This window comes from Macaca nemestrina, chromosome 9 (assembly GCF_043159975.1).
Source record: "Macaca nemestrina isolate mMacNem1 chromosome 9, mMacNem.hap1, whole genome shotgun sequence".
Taxonomy (NCBI): domain Eukaryota; kingdom Metazoa; phylum Chordata; class Mammalia; order Primates; family Cercopithecidae; genus Macaca; species Macaca nemestrina.
The window spans coordinates 29574859-29593325 of record NC_092133.1 but is presented as its reverse complement, the minus strand read 5'-3'; the positions used below and the strand labels follow the sequence as shown (position 1 = coordinate 29593325).

Sequence of the window (18467 nt, the reverse complement as noted above, 5' to 3'; positions counted from 1 at the left end):
AGGACCTACTTCAGATGAGGCAAGGATGAACAAAGGAGAGCAGCAGGTTTTGATTTCTTTCTTTTTTGTTCACTTCCTCCACCGGGCTTGCCCTGTGCCTGTTCTAGAGCAAGTGATCTGCCCTGATCAAGTAACCTGCCCTCAGCACCAGGAACCTCTCTGACCTTGTGAGGCTTGTCCCAAACGTGGACCCAATTAAAATGAAGGTACAAATCCCTGGTCAGGCCCGACCTCAGAAAGCACCGTGATGATGCAATCCACCTCACCTGGATTTGGGGCTTCCCAATGGCCGGTAGCTCTCATCCTGCAGCAGCAGGAGGGAGTCTGCTGTGTGTGTGGGATGCCAGCCTGCTGTAGTCATTCACTAGAGTGTGTGGGCCTTACTCCTGCTTCTCCAATACCAGCACCCATCTCTTCTCACCGTTGAACTCCTTGGCCACCTGGCTGGTCAGTTTCCCACATAAAACTGCTACTGCAGATCACCAGGAACTCCAGGAACCTTAGTAATGGAACCCAGGTGTCTTCTTCTACGACTCCTTCTTGACCCTGAGCACTCTCTTGTGTTGACCTCAGCATTGTTGCATGTTCCTGGTCTCCCCATGTCCCTAAAAGACTCTTCCTCCTCTCTCTGTTCTCTGGCTCTTCTTTCTCCTTATTCCCTCCACTTTATCTTTCTTTGCTTCCTTCAACTTTTATACTCTCCTTCTTGGCAAACTCCTTTAGTCTTCTGATTTCCTCTAACACCTCTCTGCGAATGGCTTCCACCTGGGTATCTGGGCCCTGACTTCTTCCCTGAACTCAAATCCTGCATCACCCACTGCCTGCTTGCTACCCTCGCCAGAGAGCTGGGAAAGTGGCTGTACTTCAGGATGAAATAGCTGGATTCATCAAGTGGAGTCATCCACCTAGTTCCCTGTTTCAGTTGTTGGCACCACCAAGAACCCAACCTGTGTGTGAGGCCTTCTTACATTTAATCTATTGCCAAACCTGTCAATTCCACTTCAGTGATACCTTCCACCTCTTGCTCCTCACCTCCATCATTACCAACCTGGTCCCAGCCAAAATGTCCCTTCTCTGGATGACTGAGGAGTTCTTTTTAACTTGTCACTGTGTTTAGTCTCTTTCTCACCAATTTTTCCAACATATGGCTTCCAGAGTTCCAGTCCTGGACCTCAAATATGATTGTTTTGCTAAAAACTGTCTGTGGCTTCTCATTGCATATGGAATAAAGTCTAAACATCTTATCCTAGCACTGAATCTGAGTCCCTCAAACCTTTTGCACATAAGTACCCCTGAATTTCCAACTTAAGCCCTGGGCTCTCCTGGCTGTCTTTGCTTATGCTGCTGCTCTCACAGCTTGGACAGCCCCATCTCTCCATCTTTGGGTAACAAACTCTTACTCATCATGAGGACCCAGCTCAGATGTCACCTCCTCCATAGAATTTTCCCTAATTTCCTCAGCTTAAAATGATAATCTCCATCTGCTTTACACAATTGTATTTTATCTGTCATCTTAACTTGTCTATTAGACTATAGGTCCTGAAGACAAGATCCATGTCTGATTCATTTAAGCATTCATCAAGCCTTTCTACACAGTGTTAAACACATAGCAGGTGCTGGATAAAATACTAGTTGGAAAAGTAACTAAATGGGTGAATGAATGAATAAATGAGGTAGTGAATGAATGAATGAAGTCTTCAAGTAATGAAAGTCCATAAAAGAAATGAAGGAGGAGTGGGGAGAAAGGTGAGGGGCAGACACAGGTGCCCAGGATGTAAATCTTCAAAGAATGAGTGAAGTTTCTTGGGGAAGAGAATGGTTCTCTTGTATGGTTAGTAGGACTGATACCTTCATACGCATGGCGGGTAACGTGAGTTTTCCTTTCAAAGGTTGAGCCTGGGGAGTTGGGCAGAGTGGAGGCAGGTGAGTGAGCCCTCCTGTAACTAGAGGTGGAGGGATGGCCTCGTGTGCTTCCAGCTGCAAGAGGGGAAAAGCATAAGTTTTCAGTGCTTCAGCAGAGAGGTGAACCAAATGGTTACTGTGACCCAACTATATTAACCAAGTACACTCAGGGAGGGCTTTCGGGAGGGCACAGCTGAAAAGGGCCACCTCAGCATTCCCCCAGCTGTTCATAAATGGAAAGGTGGAATTATTGCCTGGGAAAGTCCTTCCTGTGCATGGTTACCATGCATGGAAATGGAAAGGATTTGGCAGCATTTTTCTTGTAGACACTGCTTGGAAGGACTAGAATATAATCCAGCTTGGAAGTGTGCCTCAACAGGTAAGGGCAGGTGTTTCTGTTGGTCAACCTGGCTGTTCTTATGCCTTGGGGCTTCCTTTTTAGTTTTACTTTCAAGTATTTTAAATGGCTTCAGGGGATATCTGGGTGCTTCTTGTTTTTGTTTTGTTTTGCCTTGCTTTGCTTTGTTTTGTTTTAGTTTGAAAGAGTGCTTCACTGGGAACAATGGGCCTGTGTTGGATGCTTGCCCAGTAGAATCTTGCACAGCATGGGATCACATGTCACCAGCTTCCCTTAGCACAGTAACCCAATCGTTAAGTTTCTTTTGTTGTTGTTAATTCAAATTGTAAACCCTCAGGCGTGCACATCGTTCTCTAAAGAGATGGCTTAAAGAGAGTGATTTAGTGGGGAAATAGCTATCTACCCATGAAGTCTTCTTAATTAATGATAGTTATTTATATTGTGGACTTAATGAAAATGGATCTGATTTTAAGCAGGCTTCAAATGCTGATGATTTATAATTTACACTCCCATTCTCCACCCCCGCCGTCCAATGGCTGTGTGTTATTTAGGTAACTCTTGGGGGCATTTGGAATGGATGACAGGTGATTGTAATTGTCCCTCTTGTGCACCGATTCAAAATCGTGTCTGCCCTGTGTCCTGTGTAGGACTTTCTTGGTGTCTCTCTCTTTGTCACCCATTCTTCCCTGACCCGTTGCACCAGTGGGCACTCACTTGAGTTTATGTAGCCGCTGCTGCCATGAGTCAGGCTTTGTTTCTCCAGCCGGCTCCCTCCACCAAAAGAGCCTGTTTTGGCATAGCCATTGCTGGTCCCGCCTTCTGCCAGGAACAAAAGCAGGTGACAGTTTCAGGGTGGAGTCAGGCCAGAGGATCCCCTGTCCCCCACCATGTGGAAGCCTTCCCTGGTTTTTCACCAGGACCTTCTTAGTTTGGGGTCCCTTTCTCACCTACATTATAAGATGCAAGCTGCCATGCTCCAGTTTCATTGTTTTTTGTTTTGTTTTGTTTTATACAAATATCTAGAGTGAGTATTCCACCTGATTTAAAAGAAAAGTCTCCCGGGTGGAATATAGCAAGTTGCGTATTAGGAAATTTTAAATATTAGAAAAGGCTGAGCGATGAAAGCTCCTTGAGTCCAGGACCTGGTTGGGCTTGCTTTTTCTGAGTGCCTGGTCAGCACCCAGGCATGGCAGCGCCTAGAAGTGCTGGAAGGGCGTGTGGCAGCTCTGTGTTGCTGGTGTTCCACCTGGCAGCCCATCACTGCTCCAACTTCACCTGCTGGTGGGTGGGCTCTCCTCATCCCCAGGGAACAAGGCTCCCTGGAGATGGGGGCAGGGGGTAGGTTTTGGGCTCAGATCAATATTACAGGAGTGATAGGAGCTCCTGGACAAAAAAAGTAGCCTCAACAAGAAGCTTGACTGGTAGCCCCCAATCCCTGCTCAGGATAGATGAGATATCCAATATTTTAGCATCTGGAATAGGCAAATCTACAGAGACAGTAGATTTGTGGTTTCCAGGGGCAGAGGAGAGAGGAGGGAGAATAAGGAATGACTGCTAATGGTCACTTCTTTTTGCGGAGCCATGGAAATCTAAAATGGTTCTGTAACCATGGCTGCATAACTTGGTAAATATACTAGCAATTGCTGAATTATACACTTCAAACTGGTGAATTCTGTTGTATAGAAATTAATGTCAATATAGCTGTTAAAAAAGATTTCAAAAATTTTGGAGCTCCTATGGAGAAGGTTAGAAGTGTGGGGCCCTTCAAATGTGACCTACTGAAAAGAAAGCTATTGAGGTAGTTACTTACTTGGTGGTAAGGATGTAAGTCTTGTGGTTACTGTTTCAGTGACAACTAGAAAAAGACAAAGAAAAGGTGAGTTCTTATGTAATGCACTGACACCTCTGGATCTCGGCAAGGTCTAAGCTCTGCCATAGGCTAAGCATATTAAATTAGGTTCGACGTTGATTTTTCTATGCTTGTGCTTTAAGGTATATGATCTGACCCACTGTGCAAAAAGATTTGAGCAATAACAATGGGTTTAATATGCTTGGAAAATAAGTTTATATCTCTTTGGAGCCAAAAGAAGTTAGCCACTGTTTGAAACATGAGTAGTTTTGGTATTGATGTCTCTCCTTAGACAATTAGATCCAGTCCAGACCTGGTCTGAGGTTGAAGGAGGACCAGGCCCTCTTGTCTCAAGTCACTCTGTTTCTCTGAATTGCTCCTTCCCCATTGTCTCTCAGTCCAGCTGAGACCAACACCCTGGCTGACTTCACTGTGTACTTCTTCATGAATTTGGAGGTGTTCAAGAATATTATGTTTTGTTCTAAAGTCTTCAGGACAACCCCTGAAGTTGTGGGAAGGAAGGGGGCTCCTGGTAAGTCACATTTGGGGTTTGGCAAAATCAGTGATCCAGGCGCATCACAGACAAACTTGAAGAACCAGCCCCTTGGCCTCTGAAATTTAGTTCCTGTAGTTCTGAGAGATGGTAAATCCATCACTCATGCTCTGACTGTGGCCCTCACTGCTACCTCTGTCTCTGGTGGGTATACAGAAGCCCCTACCTATCTGGGGATTTTGTTCTTTAAAAGCAAGTTTCCAGTGTGCGTGCTTGCATGCATGTATGCATGCATGCATGTGTGTGTGTGTGGCATGCATGGGCACGTATGTGTGGGGAAGGTGGTGAAAGGAGAAAAGAGTAAAGGAAGATGGTGCAGGATCATTTTGTGCTACTTTCACCTGTGCCGCTGACACCTGCTCCATCCCACACAACTCTTATTCACACTGTCCTTCTTTATACTGCATTTTGCTAATTAGTTTGGTTGTCCTAGCAAGAAAATGCACTTATGGACATGCCAGAAACAGTACTTAATGCATAAAAGGAAATGTTGGCTGGGCATGGTGGCTCACGCCTATAATCCCAGCACTTTGGGAGGCTGAGTTGGGCGGATCACAAGGTCAGGATTTGAGACCAGCCTGGCCAACATAGTGAAACCCTGTCTCTACTAAAAATACAAAAAATTAGCTGGGTGTGGTGGTGAGCACCTGTAATCCTAGCTGCTAGGGAGGCTGAGGCAGGAGAATGGCTTGAACCTGGGAGGTAGAGGTTGCAGTGAGCCAAGATTGCACCATTGCACTCCAGCCTGGGTGACAGAGCAAGACTCCGTCTCAAAAAAAAAAAAAAGAAAAAGGAAATGTTTTTCTAGAGTACAGTGGCAGCTTGATTTGAAAAATAGTCCTTGAGCTTTCACTAAACCTCTCATTGTACAGACCTTTGGTATTCTTTGACACATAAAAATAAATTATTTCCTAACTAAAAGTTTCAAAAGTTTCAAGTCTATGGAGCCAGAATTTTTTTTTTTAATTGGAGATATACGAAAGTCACGGAATAAGTGAAAGAGTTTCCTGACTTAAAGTTGGTAGGAGGAGAGTTTAAATGTCTCTGAATTTATTATTTGGGCAGTTTCACTAAATAAATGTATCTGTTTTCAATTTTCAGTGTAGAGGTCAACTATGATATTAGTTTTTTTTTTTTTTTTTTTTGAGACGGAGTCTCATGCTGTTGCCCAGGCTGGAGTGCAGTGGCGCGATCTCTGCTCACTGCAAGCTCCGCCTCCCGGGTTCCCGCCATTCTCCTGCCTCAGCCTCCTGAGTAGCTGGGACTACAGGCGCCCGCCACCGCGCCCGGCTAATTTTTTGTATTTTTAGTAGAGACGGGGTTTCACTGTGGTCTCGATCTCCTGACCTTGTGATCCGCCCGCCTCGGCCTCCCAAAGTGCTGGGATTACAGGCTTGAGCCACCGCACCCGGCCTATGATATTAGTTTTATTTCAACTTTGTCTCTGCAATAACTAGGATGTTATTCGTTTAGATTTCTGTTGCCCTGTACCCCTAAATTTGGAAATGATAAAATAAATTATGGTGAATTCATTTAGCATAATGCTATCTCATCATTAAAAATGAGGGTTATAAAAACTATACATGGAAATGATAACCTTCATCATTCAAGAAAAAGCAGGACATCTTTTGACATAAAAATCAACAAGAACTATCTTATGAGAAGGATTAAAGTCCATTTAGGAACACATTTAAACATGATACAGTGGTTGTGGTAAAATTATAAATGAATTACTTATTCTGTTTCCAAATTTTTGTTACTTTTATAATAAAACACATAAATTTAAAAATTCTGATGCTCTTACTTCTTTCAGTGACTTCAGTACCATCTCTGTTTTTCATGGTTACATCCATACCATAGCCACCTGCAGGAAAAATCAGAAACCAGGATAGTCATATTTATCATTGTTTTTCGTAAGTATAGGTCCTCACTGTTGAAGCTGATAACTAAAAACATGATTTCAAGAATTTAAAGCATGATTCTTTCATGTGAGTATTTTTTACAAGATCATTCCCATTTCTTATAACACGTATAATAGAGATTAATTTAATAGTTCCACTTTGGATTCTATTTCTTTATGTTGGGATCTTATTTTTCAGTCTCTAGTTGATCAGCCTGCCCCCTGCTGAGCATCAAGAGGCTTACATAGCAGATTAGGTGTCCTGACCTTTGTTTGACTATAAAATCTCCATTCTTTTCCATGGTAATAAATAGCTGAAGGGGATCTGTCAAGGCACTTAGTGCTATCAACTAATTCATTTTAATGTCTCCCATAATGTTCATTGTTCTATATAGAACTCTATGCATATGAGACATTCATGCTTCATTATTTTCGAGTCTGGAGGTAAGAATGGCACTTGATGGATTTAAATCAGGATAAAAATAATTTTATTTGTCGTACTTGTATGGAACTTTACTCTTTCCAAAGTATGAAACATTCACTATAATCAGCTCTTGCATGCTTATCTGCAGACATAAGTATGAAAAACAGTTGAACAAAGCCTGTAAAATCTATAGAAGCATGTAGGAAAATACATATTTGTATTTTTTATATACTTCCTTTATTCTTACTCTGATTCTGAAAAAAGAAAACCAGTGCAATCTTGTCCACCGTGTCCCTCAGCATGGATGGTATGAGGCAGGGCTGTTGCCAGAGGGCAGTGGGAATGAAGGCTCAAGTGTTAAACACACAGGAATGCACAGCAAAGGTTCCGTCCCAATTGGGCTCTTCTCTTCTTGCTGTGCTGCCTGGCCCCAGGTTCTGAAAGGACCTGAAATCTGACTTTCCCTGTGATTCTCTCCCTTCCTCTAACTTTCTCTTCCTCCAAAAGTTTATCTTTTGGTTGTAGTTTGAACTGGGTTCTAGAATGCTGAGGCACACTGCTTCTGCCAGGTGCCCCTTGCTTGAAGAGCTCTCCTTCCAGTCTCTGCCTAGTGCCTTCAGGCTCGACTTACCCAGTAGGCAAAGTGGTCACAGTGCCTAGGCCCACAGCACATTTTGGGGCCCACAAAATGTTTACTTTTAACATCAGAAGGAAAAATGAACAGAATCTAATCTGGATTATGTCCTTCTTTATACCAATGCAGTTGTAAAATAGAATTTTAAAAAGTTTTTTGATGGAGGAAGGGGCCTACAAAGGCAAAAGTGTCTAGGGACCATGAAAGTCATACTGTGGCTCTGGGTGACTTGCCTGATGAAAACCAAGACCAAATGAGACCAGCTGATCAACGATCTGGTGGTATAACCAAGATTCATACACTTAGCTTCAGGACCTGGTAAATGTGCCAACTTCTTGCTCATTGGTGTTTCTCAAACACAGCTCAAGGCAAGGAATGAGGCATCATGGAAAAAATCCTAGCTGGATCTGAGAAGCCACAGAATGTCTTTATAGGTATGTTTCCTGGAGCTCAGAGGAGGGGCTCCATACACAGTTTAACAAAGGAGTCCAGCCTCATTAAAGGACAAACCTGGCCAGTGAATCTGTCTGCATTCCAGCTATAACCTATATGACTTATGTCATGCAAACCTACGTGCAACTGGACACCTTCTTTGCAATCCTTTGTTTAAGCATTAATTTGATACCTCTGAAACCCTTCTCTGACTTTCTTTTTAAAAAATAGACAATAAGCTGTGGATCAGGAGGCATTTGGGGAGATTAAACCTTTAAATGCACCTGGCAGTCAGTGGGGAGGTGACTAGCTTTCTAGGATGGTACCTGAATTGATATGAAATATTACCATGAAATGAACTGTTTATAACAATCCACAGAAACTTTTACTTCCTATAAGTTATTGCTTATTTTGATCTTTCAGTGAAAGTTGCTGCTGACAGCTATACATTTGGGATTGGCTGGATGGGTTCCACTTGCAGTCATTTAGGAAGATGGATCATGACTCTGTTTGCTAAGAGTACAGTCTCCAGGCAGCAAACCTGGAAAGTTTTGCTTGTTCTTTCTTTATCCAGAAAAATAGCAGGCATTTCTAGGCCCTCCATCTTTTCCCTGAATCCCGATGACAAAGGATTTCTGCAGTAAAAAGCCAAGGGTTCCCCACCTTCCAGATGGCGTGAAGTGATGACCTACTTAGAAATCAGATGCCTTCCTTCACGGCCTGGGAGCTCCTCATTGGAAGGTACTTTGTGGATGTAACCAGCTCTAGGCAGGTACAGGTAGATGCCTGTCTCTCAATCTGAAGCCACCCCAATGTCTGTGTGTCCCACTGCCAATCTGAGGTGTCAGGTAAGTGTTGGGAGACTGATTCCTTTAAACCAAATATAAGAGGAAACTTTCTATAAGTGAGTTATATTAAATGGAGAATGATGGCGTGGCGCACAAGCCTGGACTAGGATCTTCCCATGGAACCTACAGTATATTCCCAGGACTTCTTTTTTACACATTTTAAGTGCTGATAGTTTTTTAAAAGTGTAACATTAGGAAAAGGAACGTTTCCTGCCCAGGTATGTGCCTGCGCCTGCCTATCCTAGCAGGATTCACCAGTGTGTTCATCTTCCCAAAGCCCTACTTAATGGAAGCACTGTCAAATAACATAATTTTTAACTTCTCAGATAGTTGGGCCACTTTACTAGAACTAAGGATGAGCAGATCATTCAAGCTCTCAATTCCAAAATTATACTAATTTCCATCCATAGTTCTAAAGGGTTGCTTTGTGGTTATTTTATAGTTAATGTTTTTGTGAAGGTGTAAAAATGATCCCATGTCACTTTTCTAGGCAAGAAGACACAATTTTAAATCATTTTTCTACTTTTATGAGCTTTTTCCTTTCTATTTTATTTAAATGATGTCACATCTACCTAAAACTATTCAGACGATGCTGCTGTCTAACATACACACATACACAAGGACAAACCACTGTTAGTGACAGTGAACCATCACGTTAACTGTTTACCATCATATTTGGGTTTAAACCATCACGTTATCTTATTCTAATGACACATGAAACACTTTGTTCTTGATACAACAAAGATAATGAAGAAGCTAAGTATTTTCCTCTCCATCTTTTGTTTTAGGAATGTTTCTATACTCTGTTAGTGAATTGCAAGTATTTTTATAGCTTGTATTACTCCAATCTTTATACACTTTAAGTTTTAAAACAAAACAACAACAAAATTGCCAAAGTATTAGAAAACCATCCACTGGCTATTGACCTGAGAACACAGAAGGGCTCAGCAGTTTGACTCCAGGAAAGCCAATGCCCTGGAGTTGACTGTCTCGGAGGCTTGGCTTTGTCTCTATAACACCCCGGAGATGGGTTTGCCGCTTGCTACAGTTGGCATCCTGGATTGTCATGACTGGGGGCAGGTGGGATAGGGCACCAGCTTTGTGATTATGCTGGTTTGTTTACAGTTGTGTCCTGCCACTGTTAATAATGGCAAATGAAACAAACAATGTAAACACAGACTTCTTTTTGTTTTTCATAATCTGAGAAGGTAGTTAGTTCTTAGTTCTGGTCAGTTTCACCAATCTAAGGAGTTTTTTCCTGTTCTTTTTTTTTTCTTTTTTGAGACAGAGTCTTGCTCTGTCGCCCAGGTGGGAGTGCAGTGGCGCAACCTTGGCCCACCGCAGCCTCCGCCTCCTGGGTTCAAGCAATTCTCCTGCCTCAGCCTCCCAAGTAGCTGGGGTTACAGGCACGCACTGCCACGCCCAGCTAATTTTTGCATTTTTAGTAAAGATGGGGTTTCACCATATTGGCCAGGCTGGTCTCGAACTCCTGACCTCAGGTGATCCACCCACCTCGGCCTCCCAAAGTTCCTATTCTTTTTTAAGACAGAATCTGGCTCTGTTGCCCAGGCCAGAGTGCAATGGTGCCATCACGGCTCACTGCAGCCTCAATCTCCTGGGCTTAGGTGATCCTCCCGCCTCAGCCTCCTGAGTAGCTGGGACTATGAGTGTGCACCACCATGCTTGGCTAATTTTGTATTTTTTGTAGAGTTGGGGTTTTGCCATATTATCCAGGCTGATAAGTTTCTCTGCAAGCTTGAAGCAGAGCTGTTCAGTTTAATTTTTCCTGTGTAATCTCTGCTCAGACTCATGTGGATGTTTTGCAGGGCCTAAGAGTAAAGCAGGACCCCTCTGATTCTCTGGAGTACGTCTGTGTGGGGATAGACATCTGTCTTAGGTTAGCTCTGACAGATCTGTGCCTTAGCTCTAAGAGAGAACATATGGAGGTAAGAAGAAACTATTCTGCTTTTCAAATGAATACCTTTTAAAAATCTCACTACGTTTCACAAGTCCACTATTAGACTACTGATTAATTGCTTCTCAAAAAAAGGAATGTGCCAGAGGTTTTGCCTCCACTTCAAAAAGTAAAGTGATAATTTGTCAGTTACCAGTTAACGTCATCCACTTAGGTATCTAAACTGGTAATTCTCATCTCAAAGTGAATTTTTTTTGGCAGGGGGAAACCCAAGTTGACTCGTAAGAGTATATATACAGGAAACAGTTTTCTTCCTTTTTTTTTCTTCTTCTAAGTTTGATCCTGGAAAATTCCTGAATTAATTAGATCATTTCAAAGATCACACTTTTCTTTAGATTAGAGGTAATTTTACAGCATGGTAAACAGCAATGTTTACCATGTATGGCTTAATCAGAGAGGCCCAGTCAGCACAGGGTTGTTTCTAGAAGGCCCCTTACCTATACTTTAACTTCACCTCTGAGTTGTTCTCTTTGTCCAGTGGAGAGAGAGAGACAGAGGGAAGAGGAGAGCAAGATAGCGAGAGGGGAAACTGAGATTGGAAGAGAAGGAATTATAAGGCCGTATCATATTCTAAATAAAACAACACAAGTCATTTTACAATGCTGAAAACAATACAGAAAGATCTTGCCTCTAGACCCCGCTATATTTTAACCAGCCTTCTCCTTTTCCCCACTTATTTCCTTTGAAAGACCTATCCTAAGCAGAATGCATACAACAAAGTCATCTTTTATAACCAATTAATCACTTTAACCAGAATGCTAGAAACTGCAGAACTTCATCTTCTTTTCTCCAATAAACACTTACTTTCTCAACAGCAAACCTTACATCAAAGTCTCAGAGAAAGGCAGAAAGGTCAGTCTTCCTGTTTACTTACCTGGTTTGAGGTTTTGAAGGAATTGGAAACAACTTTGAATAAATCCCCCTCTCTCTTTCTTCCCCTGATGTTTTCTTCTAGAAATTTGCAGTGCTCACTTTTTTTTTTATCCAGACCCAGCCAAGGTGTGTTAAAGCTGAGTGATCTTTCAAAAATGTTCACTTCTCTTTCTCTCCACCTTGTTTCTTTCAACTCTTTGCTTCCAAACAAGTCCTGACAAAGGTGTGTCGTGGTTTACAGCGTTACTCCACCCTTCCAATTATCTGACACTTGCTGGATTTAAAAAAAAAAAAAATCTGCCTGCAGGAATCAAACTTTACTGGAGGCAGAAAGCTTCTCCTTCCAGAATTCCAGATTAACTGTTTATAGGCCCATGGGGAAAAGGAAACAAAAGACCAGCATAAAGGAAATGCTTTTTTATTGCCTACCTTCTATGGCTGGAGAACTGCCACAACTTTGTGGCAGTACCCTTTCTCAGTGCCATGGGTACTGGAATCCCACTGCATGATTCAGGAGTGGTCTAGGCACATGGATGGCCTGTGGTCATAGTGCCCGAGCCCTAGAGAAACTGAAGTTGGCAGGATTTATATTCAAGATCTCTTTCCCCTATAGATGTCTTTGTCCTCTTTCCACTCTTGTGACTCAAGGCAGGTCAAGCCCATCTGGAGAAAATAGTTGGTGAACTAATTCATAATATGCTAATGACTGAATGTACTGAGCAATTGGTGGGGTAGGGGTTCATTTTACAAAAGAGGCAACCAGATATAGTGATGCTGACCTAAAAGAGTGACATGTTAGTGATGGAATTTTAGGCATTTAGCCACCTAATAATGGAGAGAGGTGCTGTTGGGGAGTGATAAGGACCTTCCTGTCCTTCAAATCAGGTGACCACATAGTGTCCATACACCTAAAGACATGTGTGGGCTTCCAGATGTCCTGCAACTCCAAGTACATCCTGGGGACCTTTAGATTTCCCTAGATGGTCTACTTGCATCAATCAGGATAATTTTTATGAATACCTGGATAGCATCTGGCTTTCCAGGGGGCCCAAAGACTAGCTTGAGACCCTTGGTGTTGGTAAAATGGGAAGTCTGACCCTGGAACTCACTCAGGCAGTCCTTTGAGGCCATAGCATATTCCTGGCACCCAGCATCACAATGGGATCCCCAGTTCTGAGGCATTATCCTAAGATACTGGAAGGGAGTAGTGGGGCCCCTGCGGCATAGCACTGACGTACGACTGCACCTTGCTATTGTGGGCACTGCATCCCATGGAAGGGTAGCAGACCACGGCAACACCTGCGGGGCTCTTGCTCCTAAGCTGCCCATATTCCACACTGGAGTATGCATTTCAGAACCCTTTCAATGATGCAGAATTTGACACTGCTTTCCCCAAATAAATACTCAACATGTCTTCCATCAGTCCTATAGGAGAAGAACACTGAAGGACCCAGAACACACAAAGCTTTCAGCATAAAATAGACATGACCCTGCATCATTTATTCCTTTATTCATGAGTTCAAGAATTAAACAAAAAGATATTGGCTCCTGCTTGGAGCCAGGCATTAAACTATGTGCTAACAGTTTGGTGGTGAAATATGGACATATTTCCTGTGCTTATGGAGTTCACAGTCTAATGGAAGAAGACAGGCCTTACATAATATATTAGTCGGTGAGGGTTCCCGTAACAAAATACCATGAACTGAGTGGCTTAAGCAACACAAATTTATTTTTTCACAGTTCTGTGGGCTGGAAGTTGAAGATCAATGTGTCAGGAGGTTTGATTTCTCCTGAGACCCCCTCTCCTTGGCTTGCAGATGGCCACCTTCTTGCAGTGTCCTCACATGGCCTTTCTCTGTGCATGCACATCCCTGGTGTCTCTCTCTGTGTGTCCTAATCTCCTCTTCTTATAAGGACACAGTCAGATCGAATTAGAGTCCACCCTGATGGGCTCCTTTTTACTTAAATTTAACTACTTCTTTAAAAACCCTATCTTCAAATAAACTCACTGAGACACTAGTGATTAGGGCTTCACATATGAATTTCAGAGGGACGCAATTCAGTCTATAACAGTTATGTACAATATATAATTGCAGATTGTATATATATATATATTATAAGAGCAACTGCAAGAATGTGATAACTATTATAAAGAAAGTGTACCGACTTGAGGCCAGGAGTTCAAGACCAGCCTGGGCAGCATAGCAAGACCCTGTCTCTACTGAAAAAAAAAATAGCTGGGTATGATGGCATATACCTGCAGTCCCAGTTACTCGGGTGGTTGAGGCAGGAGAATCACAAGAGCCTAGCTGTTCAAGGTTACAGTGAGCTATGATGGCGCCAATGCACTCTAGCCTGGGTGACAGAGCAAGATCAGAAAGAAAGAGTACTGGGTACTATGAGAGCATAAGAAGAGACATAATCTTGGAGAGGAGTGTTAGGGAAAGTCGTGCTACATAAGTGATAGGTGAAGGTTGAAAAGAGATCAACACAGGTGAAGGGCAGGTTGGAGAGTGTTCTAATATCTAGATGGGGCAAGAGTCTCTGAGACGTCTCTCAGGTGGAAGCTGCATGGTGAGATGGGGGAACAGTGATGAGGCCAATTTGCTCAAAAGCATCAAGTGAAGGGAGGCAGGCAGTGAGCGAGAGGCTGGCAAGGGAGGCAAGACTAGATCACACAGGGCCTCACAGGCTGTGGAGGGACGTGTTTTGGGTTATGTGACAAATGTTCTTAAGTTGACATTAAGGAGCAACTCGCTACGGGCACTGGGTGGGTGTTCGGATTATTGATCCCAGGAAAGAAGAGCAACTGCAACTAATGCTTTCTAGAACTACTGTGAGCCAGATATTTTACATCCATTCTCTAACACAATCCCCACAATGACTCCGAGAGGTATGTACCATTATTATCTTCATTTTATAGCTGAGAAAAGTGAAGTTTGACTGAGTAACAGGCTAAAGGTCTTCCATCTCGTAAGTGGCAGAGTCTAATAGATTCCACTTGACTCTTGAACCTTCATTTCCTGCCTTGTGTATTATTAAAATTTAAGTCTGTTCATAACTGTGAACTGAAAGAAAATAGGCAATATTAGAACAGATCAGGCTGAGAGCAAATTATAACTAAAAAAAAACCCAAAACCATCTGAACAGTGAGGATGTTTTCAGTTAACAGCAGTATGGTATTGGAATAGTTTATTGATAGTTTTAGATAGAAATCTGTTTATAGAACTCAGCAACCACAGACCAATCAATTATTCAGCTATAACAACTATATAAAACCAAACACACAGGCCAGGCATTGTGGCTTATACCTATAATCCCAGCACTCTGGGACGCCAAGGCAGGAGGATCTCTTGAGGCCAGGAGTCTAAGAGTAGCCTGGGCAACATAGTGAGATCCCATCTCTACAAAATAAAAATAAATTAAAAAATAAAATAAAACTAACATGCTAAGCAACCATCAGAATCAGCATGGATGGTATTTTCCTTCCCTTGGGTTCCTATAAAAATATTGGTATTCTCCAGGTACAATAAAACAATCAGATCTATAACAGATAACCCCTGAAGTTAATCAGTCAAGGATCCTCTAAGCTAACTCAACAGCTGATAAGACTGCACATCTGTGTGTGCACGTGCCGGTTCTCACATATTCAGATGTGCATGTGTGAGTAGTGTTTACAGAGTCCTATATTAGGCACTTTGGGGGAGAAGAAAAAAGAATTCAAGTACTCACATTCTAGTTATTCAGTGTTCATAGTTTATTGTACTTGGCAAATCTGTGAGTAAGACATGGTACATGGAGTGAAAGAAACTTCATTTAACATTTATATATTAAGTTCCCACCATATGCCTGGTAGTAAGGGAGTTGTTTTTTAAATGTTTTTAAATTAACCAGAAAACAACAAAATTCTTGCCAAAATGAAGAAGCAAAGAGTCAACTTTAGGAAATAGAAGTGACTAAGACACCGGAAAGGTGTTTTTTGCTCTCTGACTGTGTTTGGAGCTGCGTTAATGAGTCACAGTAATCCATTTTTGATGGACTAGAAAGGAAAGTACCTTAAAAGGCAACCTGGAAAAATAGTTATACTTCCAAAATTATCGACTGACTTTTAAATACACTGGGGAGAAAGAGTGTCTTTTCATGTGTGGCCCAGATTGGCACCAAGTGACCAGATGCATCACTCTCTGAGCAGCGTGAGTACAGGCAGACTCTGCTTTATGTGGCTGATGTGTTTCTGAAAAGGGATTTGTTTTTGGTGACCAGACTGAGTGCTTTTGCCAAGTGACTATTCCCTACCTTATGGAATGTTTGTAGACGCATATTTTCTTTATGTGTTTGGTTTAAAGGGGTGTACCCAATAGGTGGATTTCTACCTATTCTATGATTCTTCTCTCATAAAAACAGTATCACATGATAGTGCCATGATGTATTTATGATACTTTCACCAGGTATCCTATAGCTTTGGGACACATTTTGCCCTCCATTCTCAAGAGATAATAAGAAATAAAGTTATCTGAGAAGGAGGTGAGAGAAAACAATTTTATATTTTCTGAGGTAATTCCAGTATCTATAATTGCTGATTCAGCTCTTTTGTTGGACAGTAAATCCACTGATTTTTTTAAAAAAACCTAATTCTTACATATTAAATAAAAATAATACAACAATTATTTGTTACAGTTTTCTACTACTGTTCGAAGACTGGAAGACCATCTTCCTGTTTGGCTTCTTTGCTTAGCATGTGCTACTAGATAAGACTTCTTTATACACAATTATGACAATATCATATGTCATGGTGTGTGGAATTGTTTGGCTTTTGGAAGGACATAGCTGAGTAGTACCAACTCCTGCCCTTCCCATGTGGGCTTGTTGAATTATCGCCAGTTGTGTTCCTTGCTGCCTTGATTATAATAACAAAGCACCCTGGTTTCCTTTTCTTCCATTCCCAACTTCAGATCTATTCATTCATTTTTCCATTCAAAACTCATATTTGTTGAGTGAGTGGACTACCACCTATGGAGTGTCTATCATGAGCAAGGCATGAGGTGTATAAATACAATTGAGGGTGAAATATAAAACCTGCCTTCCAGTAATTTACAACATAAAAAGAAAAAATATATGAACACAGTCACCACATATACCAATAATTACAACATACGGAAGAATATAAACCACAAGAGAACAGTTAAGGACTATGAAAATCCACTCTCAGCTGTGAACATCAGTCAAAGCTTCACAAAAGAGGAGTCATTTGAGCTGGGCCTTAAAGGATCGGGGGTGGTGAGAAGCCAAGGCTGAAGAAGATATTTCAAGCACAGAGTCCAGCACGAGAGGCACAGATGCAGGACAGAGGAAGGCTTGGGTGGAGAGTGGTGGAGCATAGTGTGAGAAAGGAGAGAAGGAGGAGAGGTGGGAAGGGTAGGATGCACCTACCCTTCAGAGAGAGTCTGACGTGCCAGTCTGCAGCATGTCGGTGTCATTCTGAGGGTGAGGGGGAGTTGCCGAAGGTTCAGCTGGGCTGAACAAAGATAAATTCGGTGATAGTGTAGACAGTGGAGTAGAACAGAAGAGGCAAGATAGACTGATGGGGACGCTCTGGCAGTAGTTTAGTGAAGAGCCTGAGCTTTAGCAAGGCAAAGGTGAAAAAGAAAAAGGAACTGAGCAGCACAAGATCAGCCAGGTTGGACAGAGACAATGATATTTAGTGGTTGCTGTTAAGATGAGGGAGACTGCAGGGCCTAGGATGATGCTGAGATTTTTCCAAGCCAACCACTAACTACAGCACTTCCTTCCCCTTCTCTGCCAAGTTACCTTTCTCAAAAGTCCCATGTTAGAGATTACTTTCTGGTGGAGGATATAAAAACAATAACAACAACAAAAAGTGTATTCCCTTTGGTTTGCACTCTTCCCTGCTCCCATTTTGTCCTGTGTTCACCAGCTAACATTATCAATGGGAGATGCATTAAAAAAAAGAAAAAAAAAAAGATTCCGTTCTCTGGACTTGAAGAACTTAGACATTAAGAATATAGGATTATGTTAGAATATATCACCTATAGATGATGCATTTAATTAAAGCAACCATAGGTTATTTCTAACACATGGCCTACTAAATTATTTCTAACTTATTTCAAGTAATTGAACAATTATAAATTAGCTTTATCAAAAGACAAAAATGAGCCAAAGAAAAATCTGTGCAGTGTTAGCCTTAGCACTTGCTCCCCTTTTGCTAGAGTTTGAATGTGTCCCCCAAAGTTCATGTGTTGGAAACTTAATCCTCAATGTAACAATGTTAAGAGGTGGGACCTTTAAGAGGTGATTAGGTCATGACTCTACCCTCATTAATAGATTAATGGCATTATCTCAAGAGTAGATTTGTTATCTCTGGAGTTGGTTCCTTATAAAAGGATGAGTTTAACCCCCTTCTCTCTCTCTCTCACCCATATGAGGCCTTCTCTTATGTTATGACATAACAAGAAGGCCCTCACCAGATGCCAGCCCCTCAATCTTGGACTTCCCAGCCTCCAGAATTGTGAGAAATATTTTTTAAAATAAATTACTCTCTGGTATTCTGTTATAGCAGCACAAATCAGACTAGGACACCCTTTATAATCAGAGAAAAATATCCTTTTGATTCCAAAAGATTAGCAGAAGAAATGAAAATCCTCCCATCAGGATGGGAAGTGACTTCTAGTTTTATGCTTGGCAGTGTTTACCTACCCACC

The 18467-nt window shown here is 42.0% G+C and overlaps 1 protein-coding gene across 2 annotated transcripts in view; it reads right to left on the bottom strand.

The window, feature by feature from the left end:
* LOC105478316 (collagen type XVII alpha 1 chain) overlaps positions 1–18467 on the bottom strand; it is a 92513-nt gene that overhangs the window by 44047 nt on the left and 29999 nt on the right. Inside the window, exons 1-5 of one of the 2 annotated variants that reach the window (XM_011735438.3) lie at positions 11750–11959; positions 6467–6526; positions 4071–4115; positions 2975–3079; positions 1849–1977 (exon numbers count right to left, since the gene is read on the bottom strand). In XM_011735438.3, coding sequence (XP_011733740.2) covers positions 1849–1977; positions 2975–3079; positions 4071–4115; positions 6467–6515 — 328 coding nt within the window. In that variant the 5' untranslated portion in view covers positions 6516–6526; positions 11750–11959. Of the gene's footprint in view, positions 1–1848; positions 1978–2974; positions 3080–4070; positions 4116–6466; positions 6527–11749; positions 11960–18467 lie in introns of those variants that run through there. The other variant, XM_071069169.1, reaches the window with a different exon arrangement.